The sequence below is a fragment of the Adiantum capillus-veneris genome, chromosome 6 (assembly GCF_014529385.1).
Source record: "Adiantum capillus-veneris isolate H3 chromosome 6, ASM1452938v2, whole genome shotgun sequence".
Lineage (NCBI taxonomy): Eukaryota > Viridiplantae > Streptophyta > Polypodiopsida > Polypodiales > Pteridaceae > Adiantum > Adiantum capillus-veneris.
Genome location: NC_140936.1, coordinates 25011755 through 25038163, shown reverse-complemented (window position 1 = coordinate 25038163; position 26409 = coordinate 25011755). Strand labels below are relative to the sequence as shown.

Sequence of the window (26409 nt, the reverse complement as noted above, 5' to 3'; positions counted from 1 at the left end):
TATATGAAAAGGAACTCCTTGCAGTTCTACATGCCTTAGACTCATGGAAGCACTATTTATTGGGGACTCCTTTCATTCTGCGAACGGATCACCAAAGTCTTAAGTACTCCATGACGCAGAACAAGCTCTCCGACAAACAAATGATGTGGGCAAATTTCATTTCGCAATTTCATTTTCATATTGCTCATATTGCTGGCAAGCATAATCAAGTAGGTGATGCACTCTCAAGGCGGCCGAGAGTGAATGCGGTTTCCATAGCAACTCACAATGATCTATCTCCAATGATAGATGAGTATGCTATTGATCCCGATTTTAAAGATGTGATTTCAGCCCTTGCATTAGGGAAGAAAGAAGAACCATTTACTTTACAAGATGGTTATCTTCTCTATGGCAATAGACTATGTGTTACTAACTCACTACGTGAGAAAGTAATGTATGAATCTCATGCTCCACCTTATGCGGGGCATAGCGGGATTCAGTCTACCTTAAAGGGAATTGAAACATATTTCTATTGGCCTACCATGAAAGTGAACATACAAGAGTATGTTTCCAAATGTGTGGTATGCCAAAAGACAAAATTTGATAGAGGGAAGCAACTTGGATTGCTTCAACCCTTGCCAATCCCTAATTCACCATGGGAGATCATATCCATGGATTTTATCTTTGGATTGCCTCAGTCTATCCATGGGAATACAGGAATATGGACGATAGTAGACAGGTTCAGTAAACAAGCTCATTTTATACATGTCAAAAAGACTATCAAAGCCCATCAAATGGAAACCCTCTTCATTTCACAAATTTTCAAGTACCATGGCTTGCCAATGTCCATAGTGTCAGATAGAGATCCTAGAATGACCAGTAATTTCTAGAAGGGTATCTTTGAGAATTTAGGGACAAGGCTAAATTTCTCTTCGGCCTATCATCCACAAACGGATGGCCAAAGTGAAATAGCTAACCTAACCATTCTCGATCTACTAAAAGCCTATGTAACGGAAGTAGATCAAAGATCCCAATAGGAGAAGTAGTTACCCTTAGTGAAGTATGCTTACAATAACACTGTACATACTTCCACGGGAAAAGCACCTTTCGAGGTAATTGAGGGAAGATCAAAAAGTCCCTTGCTACTTAAGGTACATGGGAAGATACTCGCTGCAGATGAGTATAGCCGAGACCTACAAGAATCTTTTCAAAAGATTAAGGATGCTATCTCTATCTCAGAGCAAACGCAAAAGGCTGCTGCTGACAAGCACAGACGATCCCAAGCCTTTAAAGAAAACGATTGGGTCTTGTTAAAGTTTCCTAAGGCTCGATTAAGGCACACGACGGGCAAGAATCCTACGGGCCACCAAAAGTACTATGCTAAACTAGCAAAAAGGTACTATGGTCCCTTCCAGATTCTTAGGCCAATCAATGAGATGGCCTATCAACTCAAGTTGCCCAATCATTGGCTCATACACAATGCTTTCCATGTGAGCCTATTAAAGCCTTACAAAGGAGAGCCACCTCAAGAACCAACTATTGAAGACCCACCGGAGATCGAGGACCAAGAGGAGGTGCTGCAGCTTAAAGGATAACCTAAACCTTGTCAATGCTTACAATGCTTCCCAAGAGTAAGCAAATGTACAAAATGTTAAAAATGAGCAAAGTTTTTGTCTTATAAGACTCTCTTTTTCTTTATTTGTGCACAAAAATGAATTAGTATGCATGCTTAGATCAAGTTTGTGGAGACGACGTCTCCCAAACACCAAGTAGAGCTTGTCACTCTACTATGGAAGACTGATAGGACTGATGTACAGACATGCTTGCGGCAGCCTCAGGTTCTCAAGCGCCAAATGGACTAGTCATCCATTATGGAATGATGTCGTAGGGTAACATAGGGATCCTCTACCCGCTAAGAAAAGGACTCATGAATATGCTTTATCTTCTCTACACAATAGTCGAGGACGACTATGATTTCAAGAGAGAGGTAATGTCATAATAATCAATATCTAATTCTCCTAAATGATTTTCTCATATTAAACTGATCATTTAATGTGGGGAAGTGCCAGGGGAGAAAAAGCTAGAATATTGGTTAAGTTAGCAGACCGGCCACAGTAGGGATCCAAAGGAGGGAAAATAGGGATCCAAAGGGGGGGCCATCTGCAAAAGAACCATGTGCAAACAATGGGCTAAAAAGACCCTAAGGTTCAGCCCATTAAGACTTCCAAAATGCTAAGGTTCCAAAATTCAAAGGTTGTGTCCAAAGGTCAAACCTAGGGGAAATTGGATACTTTGTGTGTGACTAAAAAAGTCTTTGCAATCCCTACATGGGAGGGGGCAAGCCCTAAAGGTAGGGGATGAGAGAGAAAGCCACACACACACACACAGGCTCCCTTTACACAAAGGGAATGAGGGACACATGTCAGCTCCCTAGGCCAGATGCCCAGAAGGTGTGTCCAATTTCTATTGGATGACCCTTGAAGTAGACCAATGAGAATTAAGCTAGAGTAAATCTAGTTTAATCAATTTAAAAACATTTAATAAAAGAAACCAAATGATAAATAAGTCTCCTAGAAGACTATTGCGCAGTCTCCCAAGGGGTCCAATGAGCATTCGGGAGCCTCATGGCTTGCCTGATTCCTATTGGCCAGAAGGCAAAGGGGTGCAATGAGAGTTTAGTTTAATTATTTAATTACCTAAAGCTCTCACAAAAGGGAAAAGAGGGAAACATGTCGAAAGGCTATCACTTATGCTACTTAATGGTGATTGGCTTGACTTGGGGAGAGCCAATGAGGCTGTAGCAAGAGTAAATAGCAAGAGGGCTCGCCCAAGAGAGAGAGGGGGCTGTTTTTTGCAAGGCATTAATTATCACACACACACTCACACAAGCTCATGTGTGAAGAAAGAGAAGACTATCTCTTCCCAAGCTTTAATGGAGAACTCATCACCTACTCCAAGCTTGTGAGATAGAAGCCTACATCAACACTCACTTGGCATGTGGATGCAAATCCAACCAAGAGCCAAGCTTCAATGCATGCTCATCTCCTCTACCAAGATAATTACTAAGCTAAGCTATGCTAATATGAGTGATTATGTGAGGAGATGTACATCTTTCTCGTAAGATACTCCTTCTTCCTCTCAATCTACTCTCATACCCTGTTAGCTCTCACCATCTTCGAAGGTGTGTGAGGTCTTGGGTCTGAGAACGGGGATAATTCAAGTCGTGTTTGTTAAGTGTTTTGCTTAGTGCATGAAGTTTCCATCTTCATTGCACTAGCTAGTCTTGAAGGAACACAAAGAATTGTATTGTACAATGTCTCTCTTGATGGGAGAAACCATAATACAAAGCCTTTTGGAGGGGGGACCGGCTCCATGAAAATCCGGTCCTCAACTTTTGTCAATAGTCTCTTTTGAAAGTATTGTTGATGCTATCTAACTAGGTGTTATGCTTTTTTTTGCTCTCTCCACCCAAGCACTCTTGTAATTCTCATTAGGAATCTATTCTAATGAAATGCCCACTATGTTCATGCTAATTTCCGCTACACATAAGTTATTAGGCCATTAAATGTTACAGAAAACCCACCCATAGGTGACACCACCGTGAATTTTTTTTTCAAGAAATACCCCACTCAATTATATAGTCTAATATTCTCAAGCTTCAACATGCAAACTTGCACTAATCCTGTTTCTTTCTTTCTTGATTTTGCTGTGCACAACAGGACAACAAGCCTCAAGTTCTGCTTCTCGACCACGACAATCAACCGAGCAAAAAACAACGGACATTGAATACACCGTCTACTCCATCACATGCTGCCAAAACGGACGAAAGTACATAGGTGTCACAAACAATTTTGAAAGACGAAAGGCAGAGCACATTCGACAACCACCTTCAAAAATGCAATCCGACGTTAATCGCTACCAACCATTCGAAGAAAACTTCATTTTTGGCATACTTTCCGTCTCCAAGAATTTACATGTAGTACGTACATTAGAAAAAACATTCATCAATACACATAGTAGTACAAGTTCATTTGGATATAATATTCTACGAGCTCTCCCCCCTCACTCCAAAAAATACATGTTCTTGAAACAAAAAAGAAAGATCTAAATTATCCTTGTCGCTTTCGTGCACGTCTCAATGAAATCTGATTTTTTTCTGTCTGCTAACACAACATCTTTTTTCCTTCAGATGTTAAATGTCAATTTCCATATGTGCTACTGTATTCTATAGATGGTACGTAGCAAGGCCCACCAAGCAAGACTAGTTTTATTATGGTGCCACGTGGTCGTTTGTGCGCTCAAAGAGACCTTTGGCTCACCAAGTAAAAATAAGTACAATATGCAGGTCTCTCTCTCTCTCTCTCTCTCTCTCTCTCTCTCTCTCTCTCTCTCTCTCTCTCTCTCTCTCTCTCTCTCTCTCTCTCTCTCTCTCTCTCTCTCTCTCTCTCTCTCTCTCTCTCGTGATGCCAAAGTGGGCCATAAAAACTGTCGTAGACAACGCAACGGGTCTGAGTGGCTGGCTGGGAGAGGCACTTGGGGGCAAAATGTTTGACCAGAGTGGTGTGTAACAATCTGCATCTCTCTCTCTCTCTCTCTCTCTCTCTCTCTCTCTCTCTCTCTCTCTCTCTCTCTCTCTCTCTCTCTCTCTCTCTCTCTCTCTCTCTCTCTCTCTCTCTCTCTCTCTCTCTCTCTCTCTCTCTCTCTCTCTCTCTCTCTCTCTCTCTCTCTCTCTCTCTCTCTCTCAGGACCGTAAATGTTTTTGTTGACAGGGCACGGTGTATGCGATGGCGGGTCTGAGTAGCTGGCTGGGAGAGGCACTTGGGCCCGAAACATGCGATTTCGACCAGAAGGATCTGTAACGAAACTTTCTTGGGTAAGCCCAAGACACAACTTGAAGATGGCATTATGTTCAGCAGACACATGTAACAGAAAAAACCGACACATAAGATGGATGCGAAGATTGAAAACAAAGCGGCAGCGCCAGCGGCAGCGCCAGCGCCAGCGCCATAAATCATACTGCTCTCCTTAATGTCATGTGCTCTTGCATATATCATGATTGATTACTTCTAGCTGTTTGTAAAATGGTCCAAGTTCACGGCTTTCTCTTATATTGTTTGAGCAATGAGACCAAGGAACTACTCTTTCTTGTACATGTTCTGATAGATTTTGGAGCACAATTGCTTACGTACTTAGATGGTTGTAATTGTTGTTGCCCCCGTTTTTGTTGTGGAACACAAACGGGTGAGTAGAATTAATTGGAAAACAACAAAGAGCTCTATAGCTCCCTCTCTCTCTCTCTCTCTCTCTCTCTCTCTCTCTCTCTCTCTCTCTCTCTCTCTCTCTCTCTCTCTCTCTCTCTCTCTCTCTCTCTCTCTCTCTCTCTTTATTGAAGCCATATTTGGTATATCCTGAAATTAGTGTTGTCCAAGAAACAACATACAGTACGATCAACTCATAAAAAAACGAGTTGTTCAATGGTTATCCTTCTTGAATTCTCTTTGTAGTTATTTACTCTTGTAGATGCTTGATGTCAATCTGCGTATACCCTGTTATGTTCTATAGATGTTTTATAGCAACTAGTACTGCCGGCGGCCGAAGCCGCCTCTCTCTCTCTCTCTCTCTCTCTCTCTCTCTCTCTCTCTCTCTCTCTCTCTCTCTCTCTCTCTCTCTCTCTCTCTCTCTCTCTCTCTCTCTCTCTCTCTCTTCGTGTAGAATTTTCTCTCTCACTGAGCACGCTAGCTGCAGGGCACATTGGCCGGACTGAAGAGAAAGCGCCATGTGTCTTGGGGGAAGGACCGGAATCCCTTCCCCTATTATAATAGTATAGATGCCCACTAAGCAAGCCTAGTTTGATTTTATGCAACTTAGGGGCACATACTAGTATGTGGCCCTAGTTCATATGCTCTTTGTGACCTATCACATGAAACCCGAATCTATCTAGATTCCAGTCACCCTAATAGAGATGGTATGAAACGCTAGCCCTTCCCCCCCAAACCAATAGCCCGTCTACTCATTAACGCTAGGTTCACTTCTATATCCATTCAATCTCCAGAGATTCCATCCCAAGTGCGTAGATCAAGAGGTTGAGGTGTTAGTGATGTAACCCTAGGTTGGACGGTCTTCCTGGGTGATCAAGTGGATACTTGGACCTTGGGGGTGTTTAAAGATGATTAGACTCCATCTTCTCCCTGGCTTAGAGTTCTAGCCAAAAAAACACATGGTTCCAAATTCTCGCTTATCTACTAGAAATAAAATCTCCATAGATTTTGTATATTTTGCCAATGAAAACATTCCTTAAAAGAAAATTTCAAAATATAACCTTTAAGTTAAGCTAGGTTTAGAGTTTTTAGGTATTTCTACCTTAGGTCGTTATATTGACAAGATGATATTCTTGTGGGGAGATACATAATACTATATTATGAATAGTCACCTATAACCTAAGGCTAGGCTTCCCACCTCCCACTCATGTTATTCCCTTGTCTACAAGCTGAAGTCCCCCTCTTCCTCCGCAGCCCATCATCACCTACACTCATTGCTTCTTCCGCTTCCCTCCCATCTTCCTTCCATCAACCGAACCACCTAGTGATATCCTACCTCCACCAAGAATGACACAAGAGAGACCTCATGCACATGCAGAGAGACCCGCAAAGAGAGATGGAGTGCCATTAAATTTAATAATGTCATCACATTCTAATATTTGATTGAATGATTTTCTTTACCATGGATAAATATTATTAAAACTGATCACTCTAGTCATTTTCGTCACCAAGAAATCTAAGTGGCAGAAGTTTCAATGAGGCTAGAATCACGGTTTCAAAGTGTTGTAAGGCCAAGATTGGGAGCCGAGAGTTCACAAGAGCCTAGGGAATCATTCAAGGATCAAGGGGCAATTTACAAAAATTGAATCCAAGTTCAAATGTGCATGGAATGGTCAAATTACTACCAAAATGAGGTAGCAACGGGGTCCGGTATGGGAAATAGAGCTTATAGGGGGGGCTGGAAAGCTGGAGATGAATGATTGCAAGCTGCAAATGAGAGGCTCTAGAGGGAGGGCGCCTATGTGAGCTTGCATGCACCCACATGCAACCCATTTTCCCCCTTTTGCTCCTCCATTGCTTCTCATTAGAATTGAGTAGATTCAATGAATCTGTTGTGTGAGGCTTGCATGTCAATGCATGTCACCCCAAAGGAGTGGTTAGAGAGACTAAGGCCATTGATTTTTCTCTGTAAGAGACTCTAGGCACCTCCAAGCTCTATTTAAGCAGCCCCCATGCCTCATTTGACGCACACAATGCCCAAGGAACCAGATGTTGTTGAAATTACTCACGATTTCTAGCAAGAGCAATCAAGTGAGAGGGTTCTAGACCTCTCAAGGCACTCATAGGTTTTATTTTAGGGCAATTAAGTTAACCCTCAAGGATTAATTATGCCAATCTAAGCCAATTAGACCTAGAAAGATTCCTTATTCTCATTGCTTTAGGATTCCCTTCTCTCTCCACAATATCCCTATCACCTACAAGTGACAATGGGGCTTGAGAGGGAAACCTAGTTTCCTCTCTTTCTCGTTTTATGTCAATTCATGCTCCCCACTGCTATCACAAAGGACAAAATATTCCTATGCCTCTCCAAGAGGACTTGTAATCAAGTTTTCCAATTAATACAAGTTCCTATAGAGGGGGGATCAACCTCATAAATCCGGCCCTCAACACTATGTCACTTGTTTTTAAGTGTGTGTGCGTGTGATGTCTCTGGTATTTAGGACCCTAAATGGACATAAATTCTGCTTAAATGCCGAGTTTATTGCAAATCTAGTTTCATTAGTATCAGAGAAAAGGTTCTCTCTTCTCTAGTAAAAGAGAGAAATCCGCAACACAAAAGACAAGGTTTAATACCCACGAAGGCCACAAGTGTATTGAGTTGTATACCATGGGAGAGCCATCATCATCTTGGAGAATTTTCAATTTCAACAATGATGAAGGAAGCACCCAAGGTATGCAAGCTTTATGGCTACTCCTTACAAAGTTGGAGGAAGCACAAGAGAACCCCAGGCTTAAGCCATTAGTAAACAATTTGCTGATGACTCAGGTTTCGGCACTTATCACTAACATCATACCACCCTCCTGGGTGCATGAACCTTTTCCAATGGAGGACGTTGAAGAAGCACCTCAAGTATATGGGCCAATGCTAATGGATGCTGAAGAGGTTTGAGACAAGGGTAAAACTCTTAAAGATGAAAGAAGACGAAGAAGAGAGCATACCAATGAGCATTCAACCAAGAAGCAGAGGAATTGTTCGAGTAACGATTCTTCAGCCTCTAAAAGTTATCGAATCTCTCATGGTTGTTTTCATAGAAAGAGGAATAAGTCACCTTCTCTCGTTCTAGTTCTTCAGATTCTGATAATAAGGCCTCTTCAAAGCCATCTTCTTTGCCTCTCAAGGCCAAGCACAAAAGGCAAAAGCATCTTGCTTGGAAGAGGTAAAAGAAACTTTAGAAGTTCAAAGAAGGCGGAAAGAACATTACTTTCCTAACCTTTGATGGAACTTATGGAGACACGGATAAAGTACTTAACTTTATTGAGCAATTTGATGGTGCTTTTGAAGGGGGGTCCTTCACGGAAGCCTCTAAGATATTCGACATGTTGCTATGTAATTCAAAAGATTGGGTGACAATGGTGGGCTCCTCTTTGAGCTCAAGGTCTAGCTCCAAAGACTTGGTCTGCAATAAGAGTTTCAATTATGAAACGTTTTTTGCCTGATGAAGCTCAAGATGATGTACTCTCTACATGGTGAAGTCTCAAGTTAGGTGAAGGCAAGTCTCTTCAAAAGTATGTAGAGAAGTTTTGGGATGCATCACCCAAAGGTATTGTCTACATGAAGATATATTTTCTTGAGCAAAGACAACACTTTTGTGCCGGTTTTCCCAAAGACATGCGAACATATATTCAAGCTCTCCCACCCAAGACAATTCCTAAAGTCATGCACAACACTATAGTAGCATATAGATTTTCGGGCCATAGATTGTGTTGTCAAAGATGGAAAGGTTAATGTACATCCAATGGCAAGCCTAATGGGAACCCAAATGTAAAGAACAATGCAAAGAAGTGAACATTGAATGGAGTTTATAAAGGATTCAATAAACTCTCTCCTGAAGAGCTCCATAAGTACCACAAGGAGAATCGTTGCTTTCATTGTGGAACGATTGGACATACCTATTGTGAATGTCTGCAACATAATGCATAAAAGGATACTCCTTCAGTAAGTAATGTTACATGTTCCTCTCCTAAAGTTGATTTCTCAGAAGATAATCAATTATGTTATGTTTGGAGGAAAGTAATGGATCAACAAGATTTTTGTTTTAATGGATCCAACCTCCACTCACAAAAATATCTCAACCGAATTACCTGAGAAGCTAGGAATCAAGGTGGAAGAAACGGGGCCTTAAGTGGAGGCTGATGGAGCTTTTAAAGGCCAAGAAGTACCAATCACTTTGTTGATCGACAAGCTTTGCATTCATGTGCAAGGCTATGTGGATCAAGAGGAATCTTTCATTGCGCCCATGTTTGCAAGCTCCATGGTTTCATAGGAAATCAGCTAGTTTTATTTTTCCTGAAAAAATTGTTTCTTTCTCTCATAAGGGAAAAGATATGTTAACCCGCACTCAGAATAAAGGGAATACTATTCCCCTTTTAGATCACAAAGCTTACAATAAATCAATGAAATCAATTTTTTTCTCGTATATGATTTTTGTAAGAGATCTAAAGTCTCAGTTTAGTGAAGTTAATAAATCTTTAACAAAGTCAAGACCAAGAGTTTCAACCATTTGTTAATGATTATGCTGATTGTTTCTCAAAACCAGGCCGTAAGAGTTGCCTCCTACAAAGGGGAAATATGACCATAAAATAGAACTCATTCCAGGCACATTGGTAGACTGCAAACTAGAAGGAAAATGAATGCGGCCTCTATAGCCTTGCATGAGCCACACCATCGGACGGAAGAAGTATTGCATGGCCAAAAACACCTCTGGTAAACACTTGTAGAAATTTATAAAAAAACCCTTAAATTAGGGAACACACTCGAAATTAGGAGAAACAAAGGACATCGTGACGAAGCTCCTCTCATGGAGATGTAATGGAATTGGCAATTAGTTCACTTGGCATCAACAATACTTTTGCAAGAGAGAGAATTTAGAGAACATGACAATAGTTGAGGACCGGATTTATGTGGAGCCGGTCCCCCCTCCAATAGGCATTTGTATTATGATTTCTGCCATTAAGAGATACTTGTTACAATACAATATTTGTGTTCCTTATGACCTAGGTGATGCAATGAAGATGGAAAGCTTCATGCATCACAAGCATAACATAAACTTTGTGGAAAGATTTAACTATCCCAAGCCTTACTCCCAAGATCTCAAACACCTTCGAAGGTGGAGAGAGCTAACAGGGAAGAGGAAGAAGAAACATTTCATAGGAGAAATAATTAGTTCCTCACTTATCATCACTCTTCTTGCTAGCATACATAATAGCATAGTAATGAAGATGGAGAATATGGCAAGCTTAAGCATTAAAGCATGGCTCTTGGTTGGATTTGCACTCCATAGCCAAGAGTGTTGGTGTAGGCTCTCAACCTCTACTTGCTTGGAGAAGGAAAGGGACCTCTTGCACTTTGCACAATGCACAATGGCAGAGAGAGAGTGTGTGTGTGGGAGAGTATACCCCTCAAGAAACCCCCTATCTTGCTTTGGTTGACCCCCCCTTGTAGCTCATGCTTGAAGCTCATTGGACCCCTCCAGGCCTAGATAATCCCAAGCAAGAGGCATTACAAGCAACAAGGGTAGTCTTGGGACAAGTGTCCCCCTTTCCAATTTGAGAGAGAGGACTTGATAAATGAAAAGTCAATTATTTAATTCTCCTGAATTATCATTGGACCCCTTGGGTGGCCAACCAATAGGCTTCAGGCACAACATGAGGGTAACATGAGAAGGAACTTGACAAGTGTCCCTTTTGCTTTCTTTGTACTAGGCATGCCTTGTGTGAGTGTGTGTGTGTTCTCTCTCATCCCCTCTTAGGTAGGGCTCGCCCCCTCCTTGTAGGGATTGGCATTGACCTTTTGCACACCTCAATCCAGTCAACCTTGGGTTTGGTTCACACCACAAGCTTGGCCCTTAAGCCCCTCAAGCTTAGGCCGTGTTCCCACTTCAAGTACAACCCTAGTATCTCAAGCATGACAAGCACCTCAAGTATCTCAATCATCAAGAACCTTAAGAACCTCAAGCACCTTAGTCATCAAGCACGACAAGCACCTCAAGCACCTCAAGCTTGGGCCGGCGGGTTTCCACCTCAAGCACAGCCCTAGCTTACCTAAGGTCAAAGGACTTTTACACCCATTATTGGAGGTCTTCAATGAAGCTAACCCTAAGGTATTATGCTCCATTGGTTAGCCTTGCTCTTTAATAGACCATATCTCATTCGGGCCCCTATACCATCGGCCCCGTGTTGAGATAGATCTATAAGCACATGTCTATTTATTAACCCTTGTTCCCGGTTACTCTCCCACATTAAGTGATCAGTTTAATATGAGAAAATCATTTGGGTTGGTTAGATATTAGATTTTATGACATTACCTCTCTCTTGAAATCATCGTCATCCTTGATTATGAGGTAGAATAGATAAAGCCTTAGTCATTAGTCAATCCTCGAGGGTTCACTATGTATCATATCACGTGCGTTCAAGACATGTTTATAAAACCCCTTATCTGTGAATTTTGTTAAGAATATAATGTACCCTTTTCTTTTAAAATCTGTAAGTTTTTTTCAAATTTGAAAAAATAATGCCCTTTTGTATATATATTTCTATAAGTTTCAAGAACTTTAAATACCCTTCTTTTGAACTCACGTGATAGGTTACATTTTTATTAGGTGACCTCCCCGTGAGTCAATCTTACTTAGTGGGTAGAGGATCCCCTTTTACCCTACGACATCTTTCCAAGATGGATGACTAATCCATTTGGTACTTGGGAGACATAGCTACCGCAAGCATGTATGCTCTTTAGTCCATTTCATTCTCCCAAAGTAGAGTGACAAATTCTAGTTGGTGTTTGAGAGATGTCGTCATCACAAACATGATGCTAAGCATGCATACTATTTAAATTTGTGCACAATTAAAAAGAGAACTAGTCTTATACAACAAAAACATGGGTCGTTCAAAAGAAATTTGTACATTTGCTTACTTTAATGTAGCATTGTAAGCATTGAGAAGTTTCATACTATCCTTAAGCTGTATTCCTTGCATCCATCTACCATCTTCAAAAGGATTTTTTTTCAACTTAATAAGATACCATCGGATAATCTTACCATGTCGTAGTACCTTCTCTTCATGCCGAAGGATAGCTTCAGGTTGTAGCACCTCTTCTTGGTCTTCAACTTTGAAAGGGTCTTCAATAATTGGTTCACTTGATGGCTCTCCTTTATAGGGCTTAAGTAGGCCCACATGAAAGGCATTGTGTATAAGCCAATGGTTGGGAAACTTGAGTTGGTAAGTCGTCTCATGAGGGGCTTCAAGATTTGGAAAGGAGTATAGTATGTTTTTGCTAACTAAGCATAATACTTTTGATGGATCGTAGGATTTTTGCCCATCGTTTGCCTTAATCGAACCTTAGGAACCTTAAGTAAGACCCAATCAGCAATAGCTTTTTGCCTTTGTTGAGAGATGGATATAGCCTCCTTAATCTTTTGAAAATATTCTTCTAAGTCACGGCTATACTCATCGGCAATGAAGATCTTACCGTGTACTTTGAGTAGCAAGGGACTTTTAGTTCTTCCCTCAATGATCTCAAAAGGTGTTTTTCTCATAGAAGTATGTACAGTATTATTGTAGACATACTCTACAAGAGGTAAGTACTTTTCCCATTGTGAGCGTTGATCTACTTTGGTAACATAAGTCTTGAGTTGATCGAGTATTGTAAGATTGGCTATCTCACTTTGGCCATCCGTGTGTGGGTGATAGGCCGAAAAGAAATTCAACTTGTTCCTAGATTTTCAAAGAGACCTTTCCAGAAATTACTGGTAATTCTAGGATCTCTGTCTCACACGATGGATGTTGGTAATCCTTTGTCTTTGAAAATCTGAGTATGAAGAGAGTTCCCATTTGGTGTGCCTTAATAGTCTTTTTGATAGAAATAAAGTGTGCTTGCTTGCTAAACCTATCGACTATTGTCCATATTCCTGTATTCCCATGGATAGACTTGGGCAATCCAAAGATGAAATCCATGGATATACTCTCCCATGGTGAACTTGGGATAGGCAATGGATGGGGTAATCCAGGTTGCTTCCCTCTTATCATATTTGGTCTTTTGGCATACTACACATCTTGAAACATACTCTTGTATGTCCACTTTTATGGTAAGCCAATAGAAATATGTCTCTAATCCTCGAAGAGTAGGTTGAATACCTCTATGCCCCACATAGGGAGGAGCATGGGACTCATACATAACTTTCTCCCGAAGGGAATGGCTAACACATAGCCTATTGCCGTGGAGAAGATAACCATCCTGCAAGGTGATGAGTGGTTCCTCTTTATTCCGCAAAGCAAGGACTGACATTATGTCTCTAAATTCAGGGTCAGTAGCATACTCATCTATCATATAGGATAGATCATTGTGAGTAGCTGTAGACACCGCATTAAATTTTGGTCTTCGTGAAAGTGCATCAACTACTTGATTGTGCTTACCAGAAATGTGAGTAATATGGAAATTAAATTGCGAAAGAAAATTTTCCAACCTCATTTATTTGTCGAAAAGCTTGGTTTGCATCATGAAATACTTGAGACTTTGGAGGTCGGTTCATAGAATAAATGGAGTCCCCAATAAATAGTACTTCCATGTGTCTAGGCCATGTAGAACAACTAAAATCTCTTTCTCATAAAATCCCAAGACTCGTTCATCCGTATTGAGCCTTCGCCTCTCATATGCTATGGCATGCCCTTCTTGAAGAAAAAATGCTCCAAGGAAATCACCACAAGCATCACATTGGACCTCAAATGGGTTTGTGAGATTCAAATGCATGAGGATTGGTTGGGAAGTAAGCTTCTCTTTGAGCTTATCAAAAGCATTTTGCTCCTTAGCAGTCCATAAATACTTAACGTTCTTCTTAGTTAGATCGTGTAGTGGTCCTCCTACTTGAGAGAATTTTTTTATGAAGCGTCTATAGTATGCGCACATGCCAATAAAGCTTCTTAGCTCATGTACATTCCTTGGATTAGGCCATGCTTTTATTACCTCTAACTTCGATGGATCCATACGGATACCATCTTGAGAGATAATATAACCGAGGTATTGAATCTCTTGAAGGAAAAAATTGCTCTTCTTTTGGTTGAGAAAAAGCTTGTTCTCCGGACAAAGTTGACTGAGACTTCCTGGAGGGCACTCTTTGCACGATGGGTTTCACAACTGCTTGGATCAGAGTTGTGTCAACTCTCTACAGGTGCACGCCGTCAATGCTTGAAAAATCACTTGGAGATGTTGCTTATGTTTCTCCAAAGACTTGGAGTAGATGCTGATATCATCAAAGAACACTCCAGTGAATTTGCGGTAAGGTCTAAAAATTCTCTCCATTAGACAATTGAACGTAGCTGGTGCATTAGTCAAGCCAAAGGCATGGATAGATATTCATAAAGACCAAACGTTGTGCAAAACACGGTCTTTAGGATATCTTCATCCACTATGCTTATTTGATGATATCCACTTTTAAGGTCAATCCTACTGAAGTAGGTAGAGCCTTGTAGCTTATCAAATAGATCTTCTACCCGAGGCACATGAAATCTTTCTTTTATAGTGATATGGTTTAGTGCTTGATAGTCCACATACATGGAGAACAAAAGGGAGAGGAACTAGGCCTCATAATCCCTTTGTCTACCAATTCCTGTACTTGCCTCATGATCTCCTCTTGTTAAGCTTGAGAGACTCGATAAGGAGGTTTGTTAGGCGGTGAGCTTCTTGGAAGGATCTCAATGTGATGGTCATCATCTCCTCGTTTTGGAGGTAATTCCATAGGGATATCATCGATGAACATATCCTGGAATCCTTTTAAAAAACTACACAAGTCTAACTCTTCTTGATTCCTACCATTTACATTTGATGAAACATTAGGATCTTTTAGAGACTCTTTGACAAAAATCATGTACGCAAAAATTGATCTCTTCATTGATTTATCAAAAGAAAGAGGATTTACAAGTGGAATAGTGTGATTACGCTCACTAGCATCTATATAAATGTTATTTCCCCTGTAGGTTCTCCTTTCAGGAACTTCATAGTCACAACCATGCAATCAAACCATGGTGCCCCTAGGATAGCATCCTCGTGTTGGTGAGGAGAGATGAAAAAATATTCTTTGTCGACATAGATTTGGACATGAAGCCTCAACTTCCCAGCAATCAAGGGAGTAACAGAGGCTTGCTGTCCCTTGAAAGTTGTGTCATCCATTACCATATCCCCCATCTCAAAAGATTGAATGCCCAACTTGGTGTTCAACTCCATTGATATGAAGTTGTGAGCAACTAGAGCCAAACAAGATGAAGGCATCATGATCTCTTACCTTTCCCCAAGCATAGGAAAGTGATGATCCTTTGCAATGAACATCCTCTTTTGGATCTTCAATGGTGGAATCCCTAGGAGTCTCATTGTGAGCATTCTTCTTGGGACAAGAAGGATAGCCATGTCCTTGCTCCCCACACTTGAAACACTTATGGTCGTTGCGAAAAGCTTCAAGCTCTTCAGGAGAGAGTTTGTTTCTGCCTTTGTAAACTCCCTTCTCCTTCGACCGATTGTTGTTGTTATTGTTGGAAGTGCCTTGGGAAGAATTTTGAGCATTGGTTTTCCTCTTTACATCATTTTTGTCTTTGTTCTCCATGGGCTTGACATTCCGTCTAACCCCTTGATGGAAATTGATGCATGAACTTTGGTGAAAGAACTAGGACATTGAGAGTTGATGTATTCGACCATATCTTCAAGTAATCCCGCACTGAATTGCTACTTCTGCTCGGCAAAGTCTATCTTTTTAAAGACAATAGCCTTGAGATGTAAATCCCAAAACTTGTCTACATACTTGTGGATAGACTCATGACAGAGAAGCTTCAAGTTGTGCCATTTGGTGAGTACTTTGTCCTTTTCATCGCTTGAAAGGAATTGCTTCATGATGGAAAATCATAGAGTTTTTCATGTGTTTGGGGCTTCGCCGTTGACACAAAGGCGAGCCCACCATTGACGAGCTGATTTTTGGAAGTGCATAGCTACATGGCGTAGCTTGGAGGACTCCATGAAGCCCTCGTCTCCAAAGGCCACATCAAATTGATAGATGAAGGCCTCGGTAGCACCAAAGGTGCCTCATAGGTGATAAAAGAGATACTCTTTCCTCCCTCTTTGAACTTCTTTAGCTTTTGTAACCTTCGCCATGCAGGCATTAGGTGAAATTTGAACTCACAAAGGGGCCCTTTAAGGAATTTGAATTTACCTCTCTCTACCAAAACAGGTGCATGGATAAGTTTTTGCAAACAAACTCCAAAGTTGGCGGAGGTTTGATAGTTAGAATATCCTCTTCAAGCACTATTTACTGATATATAGCATTCCATGAGATTCCTCATATTTTAGAAGATTTTTTTTTTTATTCACTTAGATTTCAATAGAGTTGTCACATCATAGGTGAATCAAAAAAAGAATCTTCTAAAATATGAGGAATCTCATAGCATGCTATATATCAGTGGATAGAGCTTGAAGAGGACATTCTAGTTATCAAACCTCCACCAACTTTGGATTTTGTTTGCAAAAACTTATCCATGCGCCCGTTTTGGTAGAGAGAGGTAAAGTCAAACTCCTTAAAGGGCCCCTTTGTGAGTCCAAATTTCACCTATGGTATGATTTGTGATTTCCCCCCCTCTTGTATTCCCTAGGAGAATAGCCATAGCTTTCATCGGAAGAGGAGGAAGTTGAAGAATAAGGAGAAGAGGGTGACATGTTTTTGGCACTTTTTCTTCCTTTGTTTCTTCTCTTCCATTTCCCAATGACGAGGAGAAGGACAGTGTGTTGATCTTTTCCTCTTGGGAGGAGTGGGCAATCGTCTAGATCGCCGTCTTTGTGGAGCCACATCTTCAGAGGAACTTAAAGTTTCAGTGCTTTTTTGCTCTTTGAATTCCTCCTCTTGAATGGGAGAGAGTCTTCTTTTGGGGGTCTATTCAAGAGGCCTCCTAAGCTCTCTCTCCTCTTAGAGAGGAAGGGAAATCCCATAAGCGCAAAGTTGTTGTGTAACTTCAGCTTGCAAAGCAGGGTTGCCCATAGCTTGCTGCAACCTAGTGATAGCCGTTTTTTGACTCTCCATAATTGCCATAGTAAGTTACTCCACCCTACCAAATTCACCCAAACGCTATGGCTATCCCTACCATTTCACTGTACATAGGCGTGTGTGAGTTAGGGGGCTTTTCCCATATCTTCTTAAAAACCCTCAGCTAGCTAGTCACTAGGCTAGTTGAGCCAAAAAAATAAAAAAAATAAAAAAATAAAAGTATATTATGGCCTCTTTGTGTGTAAATATTTCATTGTATATATAGCCTAAATATAGGGATTTTTTATAATTATTTTGGTATTTTATTTCAATATTTCTACTTAGGTGTGTGTTTTATTAAACCTATGTACACCTTCTTTCATCCTCTTACACCATAATTATATTTTTTGCCAAGATGTACATATTCTAACCTCATATTTTTCCTTTATACAAATCACTCCCACATTTTCACCTTCACCCTCGTGAAAACAAAAAATTGATTTCTACTCATTGGTTATGTTTATTATATTATTTACTTTGCATACCTTTTCCTCTTTCACCCAAAATAATTCAAGGAGGGACCATATCATATGATTCCAATATCTTTCCATATCCATAACTCCTCCATATTTTTATTATTGTTTTTACTCATTATTCTAACACCATGTGCTCATTGAGCTAAAGTCCATGAATAGTCCATACTCTAGTCCCACCATGTATATATTTCTTTATTCACCAATAACCCTCCTCCATGCATGGGTCAAGGGCAACTTGGATGATTTGTATTATAATATGACAAAGGAGGGGCTCACTCTTGGATGCATTGTACAAATTCAACAAAGGAGGGGGCCACTAAAAGACCTTTGCAAGCATAAAAACAGCCTTTTTGGTGAGAATTTTGGCACCAATCTCCACTCCGAATTTGGAGCGGTGGTCAAAAGAGAAAATGTAGCCCACGCTCTGAATAATCACCTCAAATTGTTTCATGATTTTTGGAGCTACTAGCGGTGAGCCATGATTTTTTGAGTGGACCCCAGTCTGCCCACTTTTCTCACAAGTAGCCCTTAGTCTTCTCTCACCCTTCCACACACCTACTCACTCTTACACATACATCCCTCTCCTTCCCTCGCTCAAACCTGCAATTTCCATGGCTTCTCCCACCCTCTTCACCATTACCCCTCTCTCTCATCCCTATAGTTCTTTTATGAACCTCTACATACATACACCCTCTCCATGTCTCTCTCTATTGCTTCTATGTTACAATTTCATTTACCTCTCCTAAAAATATCTAAAATTCAGCATCTTAACCATGATAACTTCTGAAAATTGAGGATTTTTCATCAACAAATCCTCTTTTCATCGTGGTGGTCAACCGTGGCGGCGGCGTAAAGAAGCGAAGAAGAAGAAGAAGACCAGCGGTCATTTTTTCCACAATCTACACAAGGGTGAGTTCAAGCTTCTTCAAAGCTTCACCATCTCAATGATTCTCTTTTAATTCACCCCTCTTCCTTCATCAAATCAACTCATCCTACCCATTGTAAATGTATCACTAACAATTCTAGTGATTATTACCACTAACAACTAACTTCTCTTATAAAAATGCACCCACACTATCAACATATGGAGTATGCAACCGCACAAGTAAACCAAATTCACTCATTCCCATGGAAGTTTCTCTCCTTTCACCACATCAATAATTCTCTTACTTGAGCCCACATCCATGTGACTCAAGAGAAAAGAGAGACCCCATTCTCATTTGAAATTCATAAAAATTCATAATCCTTGATCTTTCCTAATAAAATTGATTAGGCTTAATCCTAATCAAGGCTTCTAAAACCTATAAATAGAACCCATTCCTCCTTGTAAAAGACATCACTATACCATTGCACACTAGATTGAGCGTACCACACGTCAGTTCTATCTTGGTTGTAAAGAGAGAGTAAGCTTTCTATACACCATCACCTTGGTGCATAGAAAAGCTTGAGCTAGTTTGAGTAAGTGCGAGTAGAAGATATTATTCCTACCATTGTTGTATCTACCCCAACATCAATGAATTGGTAGTTTTGGGTGCAATTCATGTCCAAAGGCTCACGCTTCTCCTCCAATTTGGCTTGGCAAACTCATTCAGCTTCATAAGGTGACTTGTTTCATTGAAGGTTGTTGTTTTGTTGCTTGTGATTCATTGGCTATTGTTTGGCTACCATTCTAAGAGGGTGGATGGTGAGAGGGCTCCCATAACCCTAAGACAATGTGCTAGTGATGCTATAACTAAATCTTGTCACTTGATTCCGCAAGCTCTAAGTTCCTTTTTTGTGCAAAATATAAAGTTGAAGCTAAGTTGTACACCAGCTCTCTCTCTCTCTCTCTCTCTCGTGTTTTAGTGTGTGAGAGTGTTCCATTGGTGTTAGGGTTAGTGTAAATTCCTTGCTTGTTTGTGGGTTGCTCTAACGATTCTCCTCTTTTGCGTCCTAGTTCGCTCTTAAACTAGGTGGTGCCCCTTGTGTAGTTGGGATTTGGCTGTGGGTTTGTTGTTTTGGTTTGTGTTGTGTTGTGCCCCAACCCCATTGAGCAGCACGGGAGCCTTGAAGGGTGTCTAGAGGTTTCTCTTCTTGTTGCCCGCTCCGGATCGCCTCACTAGTAACGAGATGATTGAAAAACATGGGGGCATCATCATTAGCACCTTCATGTGCAAAATCAAAGCTATCAATTTTTCATTCTACTCTCTTGATTATTGTCAGCTATAATAACAGAATTTATGCATGTACTTAGTGTATGCTTTGGCAATTGAAAACCTTAGTTGCCACTCCTCTTAGCCTTTGAAAATCGGCACTTAAGTATCTACACCCACGGCTCGAACTAGTTAATTATAGAGAGTAGTGGAGTAGGTCTAACATAGCAGAGTTGCCGAGGGCTAGCTCCTTTCGAACTTCTTGTGACTCAATAATGGTAAAGTTGTAGGCAAGTCTAAAAAGACTCCATTGTTAAGTCCAAATCTCCCGAGGTGTGCACCATATCCCACATAGCGCGGCGGGCTCAACAAAACCCATAATAGATCCCAGTTTCACTTACCCTAATATAATTAATAAAATCAACCATTTTTAGGCTACCTAAGGACTTGTCTTCCTAAGCAAGAAAAGAGAAACCCAATGCTTGAATTTAGCGGAACTAATGAGAGTACTTTTAAGAAATTACTATGTGAGCATAGTGGGTGAACATGATTGAAGATAGCAACATAATCATAGCAGCTAGTTAACTTGGCATGAACAATACTTTTACAAGAGAGAGAATTTAGAGAACAGTACAAAAATTGTGGACCAGATTTATGTGGAGCCGGTCCCCCCTCCAATAGGCATTTGTATTATGATCTCTCCCATTAAGAGAGACTGGTTACAATACAATCTTTGTGTTCATTGTGACCTAGGTGATGCAATGAATATGGAAAGCTTCATGCATCACAAGCATCACATAAACTTTGTGGAAAGCTTTAAATGTCCCAAGCCTCAGTTCCAAGACCTCAAAAAACTTCAAAGGTGGAGAGAGCTACCGGGGAATGAGGGTAGGGAAGAGGAAGAAGAAACATTTCATAGGAGAAAGAATTAGTTCATCACTCTTCTTGCTAGCATACATAATAGCATAGTAATGAAGATAGAGAAGATGGCAAGATTAAGCATTGAAGAATGGCTCTTGGTTTGATTTGCACTCCATAGCCAAGAGTGTTGGTGTAGGCTCTCAACCTCTACTTTCTTGGAGAAGGAGAGGGAGCTCTTGCACTTTGCACAATGCACAATGAGTGTGTGTGTGTGTGGGAGGGGGGGGGGGGGGGGGGGGGGGGGGGGGGGGGGGGGGAGAGAGAGAGAGAGTATACCCCTCAAGAAACCCCCTAGCTTGCTTTGGTCGACCCCCCCTTTTGGTAGCTCATGCTTGAAGATCATTGGACCCCTCCAGGCCTAGCCAATCACAAGAAGGAGGCATTACAAGCAACAAGGGTAGTCTTGGGACAAGTGGCCCCCTTTCCCCTTTGAGAGAGAGGACTTGATAAACACAAAGACAATTAATTAAATATCCTAAATTATCATTCGACCCCTTGGGTGGCCAACCAATAGGCTTCAGGCACACCATGAGGGTAACATGAGGAGTAACCTTACAAGTGTCCCTTTTGTTGTCTTTGTACTAGGCATGCCTTGTGTGAGAGTGTGTGGGTTCTCTCTCATCCCCCTCATGTAGGGCTCACCCCCTCCTTGTAGGGATTGGCATTGAAATTTTGCAGACCTCAATTCAATCAACCTTGGGCTTGGTTCCCTCCACAAGCTTGTCCCTTAAGCCCCTCAAGCTTGGGCCGGGTTCCCACCTCAAGTACAACCCTAATATCTCAAGCATAACAAGCACCTCAAGAATCACAATCATCAAGCATCTCAAGAATCTCAATCATCAAATACCTCAAGCACCCTAGTCATGAAGCACCGACAAGCACCCCAAGCACCTCAAGCTTGGACCGGGTTCTAACCTCATGTAGAGCCCTAGCTTACCTAAGGTGAAAGGACTTTTACAATCATTATTGGAGGTCTTCAATGAAGATAACCCTAAGGTCTTATGCTCCATTAGTTAGCCTTGGTCTTTGATAGACCATCTCTCATTCAAACCCCTATACCATTGGCTCCGTGTTGAGATAGATCTATAAGCACATGCCTATATCTTAACCCTTGTTCCCATTTATTCTCCCACATTAAGTGATCAGTTTAATATGAGAAAATCATTTGGGTTGCTTAGATATTATATTTTATGACATGGAGATGTCTGTAGAGTATCCATGGGCAAAAAATAAATGAAGGGTGAAAGAGTTATGGCCGCTCAAAGTCAGGGGTGCACTTTTCCTTGCTAAAAAATGAGCTCTCTGGAAGTTGTGTAGGTGTTGGATCTATAAAATGGGTCTCCCTTATCTTTTATTCCCCCAAAAATATTCTCTCTCTTCTTAACCAACAAGGCTTCATTTGTAGGCACCTTTTAATTGGATCCTTTTTGGCCTTTTTTGGGCAAAAATTGAGGTGTCATTGACCCTTTGACCAAAGAATGGGGTGGGGGCAAGTGGCCGAGGACACACCGTAACACACGGCTCGAAGCACATCATCTTGGCTATTGCCAAAAATGTAAAATTTCAGCATTTCTAATCTTAGACCCTCAAGTTGTCCTAGATACCCTTGTCGCATGCACCCGCTATCACCTTCTAAGTTGAGACCGCCCACTTCGGATGCCCATAACTCAGATGTACAAGTCCGATTCACGAGCTATAAAGCACGATAGAAAATACTTATTAAAAACCATGTCATGGGGACTCAAACAACCAAAAACATTAGCATTCAATCTTGGCAAAATCACACCTTTGTACATGAGTTTTTACAGGGTCACTTCCAAGACTTGCCAAGGGCTATGTACATGTATATACACGAGGCTAGTGGCCAAGCTTTTTGGCATGATCTAGTGACTTTATGCTCATCCAGAAAATGCCTGACATAGCTTGCCTGTTGGGGTCAGCCCAACTTGGGAGGACAAAGTGTGAACCTATGCTTGTAAATGCTTTTATAAGGCACAAGAAAATCTAATCTAAGTCTTTTTACATTTGTACAGTATGTCTTCTTCTCCTCTCCTCTCTTACCTGCTCCCTCATCTCCCTAGCTATGTCTATATGAGAAGCTATCCGCTTCTGCGCCAAGGCTCAACAATTAGTATCAGAGCTCATGGTAGTTTAGGGAGAAGTTGTCTTGTAGATCATAACCCGGCAGAGCATGGTAGCCCAATATCATCAATGTCAAGTGGGCGTGGCATGGAGTTGAAAAACATTGGGTCATGAAGGTTATATGGATGAGTTCTATGTGTGCAAGGATTTGATGCTAGTGCCATCTCCAAGGGATGTCCGTGAGAATATGCGACCTACGGTTGTTAAGTATAAACTTCTTGAGGATGGGGTAGACAAGGAGGTTAAAGTGACCTTTTGCTTGCATAGTTATCTTATGGATGCATTTCACATGCTTCAATGTATGTTCGGGCCATATCCCTCTATCTGTGAAGATCCTGATTGGCAGTTAGTAAATCTTGGGGCTAGTTGGCATGATGAAGACTTGATTATAAGGTGCTATGGGCTTTGTATGCATGTTTCCAGATTTTCAAGTGCAAAATGTCTTATGTGGAAGAAGAAGAATCTGCTAGTGATAGCATTTTTGGAAAGAGTTTTCAATTTAGGAATGGATTTGTTAATGCTTGGAGTGATGATCGCTTAGCCAGAAGAAATGAAGAGCAGCTGATGCGTCAGGAAGATGATGTGCAATTTATGGTTGTCAATCGAATGGGATCTAATTATAAGGTTCATTTTGAGGTATCTATGGTTCTGAATGATTGTGATAGCTTCTGGTGTGAGATGGCGTGTAGCAACCTTCGAGGTGATTTATATCGTGCTTGGGATCTAGGTGGACAATGGCATTTTGGCAAGAAAAAGGATGTTTTTTTCTTTGATAGGGGTAGCCTGCTTAAGCATGTAGTTGGTTCTATGCGGATGTGTAAGTTTCCCTATGGTCCTTGAGGAAGTTTGCAATCATTTCTATAGTTTTTTTTTGTGTCACAGTTTGATGCAAGTGTTGAGCATAAATGCTCAACTAGGGGTTGGGCAATGATGATAAATCACTTTTGGCATGTACAAAGTAGCATTTATATGCATGGTCATATGTTCAAAAAGATGTAAATACATACATTTGGGAGCTTTGCAAAGTGGTTTCAAGTTCGAAAAAAGGTGCAACGTGTGCACATTGTAAATATGGGTGCTTGCGTGTCGGCAGTCGGACACATGTACATGTCCGTATAGGGTATTGGGGCCTTGGATATGGTTTTAGGTGGCTTATTTTTGTTCTAGATAATGTGTTTGAGCTTTCTAGAATGTAAATAATGCAAGTGGCAAGTGTGGGTACTCTCATCCCGCTCGAGAAGTTTGACACATGCGGTAACTCTCTATGTGCGGCGCCTGGTCTGCGGTGATACGTGCATCGCCCTAGAAGTAGTCAAAAATGGAATGTGGGGATGTGTAAATGTTCTCCGGATATGGAGAATCAAGCGTGCAAAATTTGGTGAATTTTGGAGTCCGTTTGGGGTTTTTCCTGCGAAAAATGCCCGTCGGGGGTCAAAATTGGGCCAAAAAAAGGTCCAAAAATGGTCAAAAAAGGTGTTAAATGGCTTCAAATTGCCACATCACTCATGGTGCCGTGATGGTTCCAGCTGAGGGAGGACTTTTGAAGATAAATATCAAAAAAATTTCCCCTCTGTGTGTGGGAGGAAGCAGGGTTCTTACAGGTAGTCTAGTGCAGTCCCGTTGCGTTCCTGTTCTGTTTTCGAGTGTGTGGAGGAGTGAATGAGAGCTTTGTCTCTTCAATTTTGCACTTGGGAGAGTCTATGTAAGTTCTAAGGTTTCCATGGATGTGTGTGTGCAAAGAATTGAGGGAATAAGGTGCGGCTTTCTGCAAGACTATGTGACCCTGTATCGGTGCCATTAGGGTTGGCGTTACTCCAAAGAGTCCAACAGAGTGGAGTTTGGTGAAGTTTTTGCAATGGTTTGAGAGTGGCCTTTTGTGGCTGGAGTTTTTGGTTTTTTGATGCTTTTTCTTGTATATTTTGGTCACCATCAAGCGTGATTTCCAATGTTGATCACCTCGACTCACCTTGTAGTGTCTGCGGGTAGGCAAGGGCTTGTAGGTCGAGGCATTTGGAGTTTGAATTGAGCTTGTGGGTAGAGTTTTTAGGGATATTTTGAGTGGTGGTGTGTGTGGGGAGGAATACGAGTAAACTCCTTGTGTGGTGTTGAGTTGTCTGGGTGTGTGAGTGTGCGCACGGCATCTGTTGCTCCATCATCGTCCATAAAAGCTTTAACACAACTACCAATGAATGGTTCCAATGCCCAATTTGGCCTCTCTTGATAGAAAGATGGTCCATTTGACAACCCAAATGGCAATACTGTGTAGCAATAGCAGGCCCATGGTGTAATGAAAGTTGTCTTTGTTCGGTCTTTAAGAGCAATCTTCAATTGAAAATAGCCTGAAAAACCATCACACACACTGTACCTCTCATAACTTGCCACTGAATCCAAGATTTGATCAATGAATGGAAGAGGATATGGGTTCTTCTTAGTGGCTGCATTTAAGGGTTTAAAATCTACACAAATCCTCCACTTTCCATCCTTCTTTGGGCTGACTACTACTGGAGTCACCCATTATGTGGTCTCCACAGGGACTATGAACCCTGCCTTCAATAACTTGTCCACCTCTTCCCGCAAGGCTTCCATTTGCGCTTGACCCATCCTTCTTAGTCTTTGCCACACTGGCTTAGCACCTTCTTTCATCTCTATATGCATCTCTTCACCCTTCAACCCTCTGATCTCTTCATATGAAGTAATGAACAAATCAGGAAAACTAGCCAGCATGTGCAAATATATCTCCTTCTCCATAGCTGAGAGGTCTCCACTAATCATTTGTGTCATCAATTCCTGCTTCTTTGACAACTCAACCTTGGTTTGCATCAGCCCTTCAATCACTTCATAAGGCCCTTCACTTTCATCTTCAACCTCATTTGCAAATGCAACTAAACCAGACTCCTGGATTCCTTTGTCCATCAAAAGAAATGCAACATCAACATCCTCATCACTGCTGGTAGTACTATCACTGTCCTCATCAGTCACTATGGAATACTCTTCATCACTAGACTCATCCTCATCTTCATAAATCTCCTCCAATCATTTCCTTGTGTCCATATTATAAAGCTTCTTGGCACCTGTATTTCCATAGAGGCTAATCGTACCACATCGCCAATCTTGAATAGGTCCCACTGCACGTAACCATGGTCTACCCAGTATAATAGGATATGCTCCCAACCCAGCTGGCATCACATGAAAATCAACCAGTGCCTTTGCATCAATTCCTCCACTTCTAAGCTCTTTACAACACCCAAACATTTTACTTGTTAATGGTTTGCCAATCTAATCCGAAAACCTAACACCCCAGCCACTGTAAGACCCATCTTCTCAGCACATGAGTGTGTTATGACACATATTTGGGCTCCGCCATCCACATAACCTTGTCCCAAATTTTTTC

The 26409-nt window shown here is 41.3% G+C and overlaps 1 protein-coding gene across 1 annotated transcript in view; it reads left to right on the top strand.

The window, feature by feature from the left end:
- LOC147455274 (uncharacterized) overlaps nt 1–23858 on the top strand; it is a 29522-nt gene extending 5664 nt beyond the window's left edge. The window contains exon 3 of the mRNA XM_086513680.1: nt 23442–23858. Within this exon, the coding sequence (XP_086369806.1) occupies nt 23442–23858 (417 nt within the window). The remainder of the gene's footprint in view (nt 1–23441) is intronic.
- Nucleotides 23859–26409: the final 2551 nt, after the last annotated feature.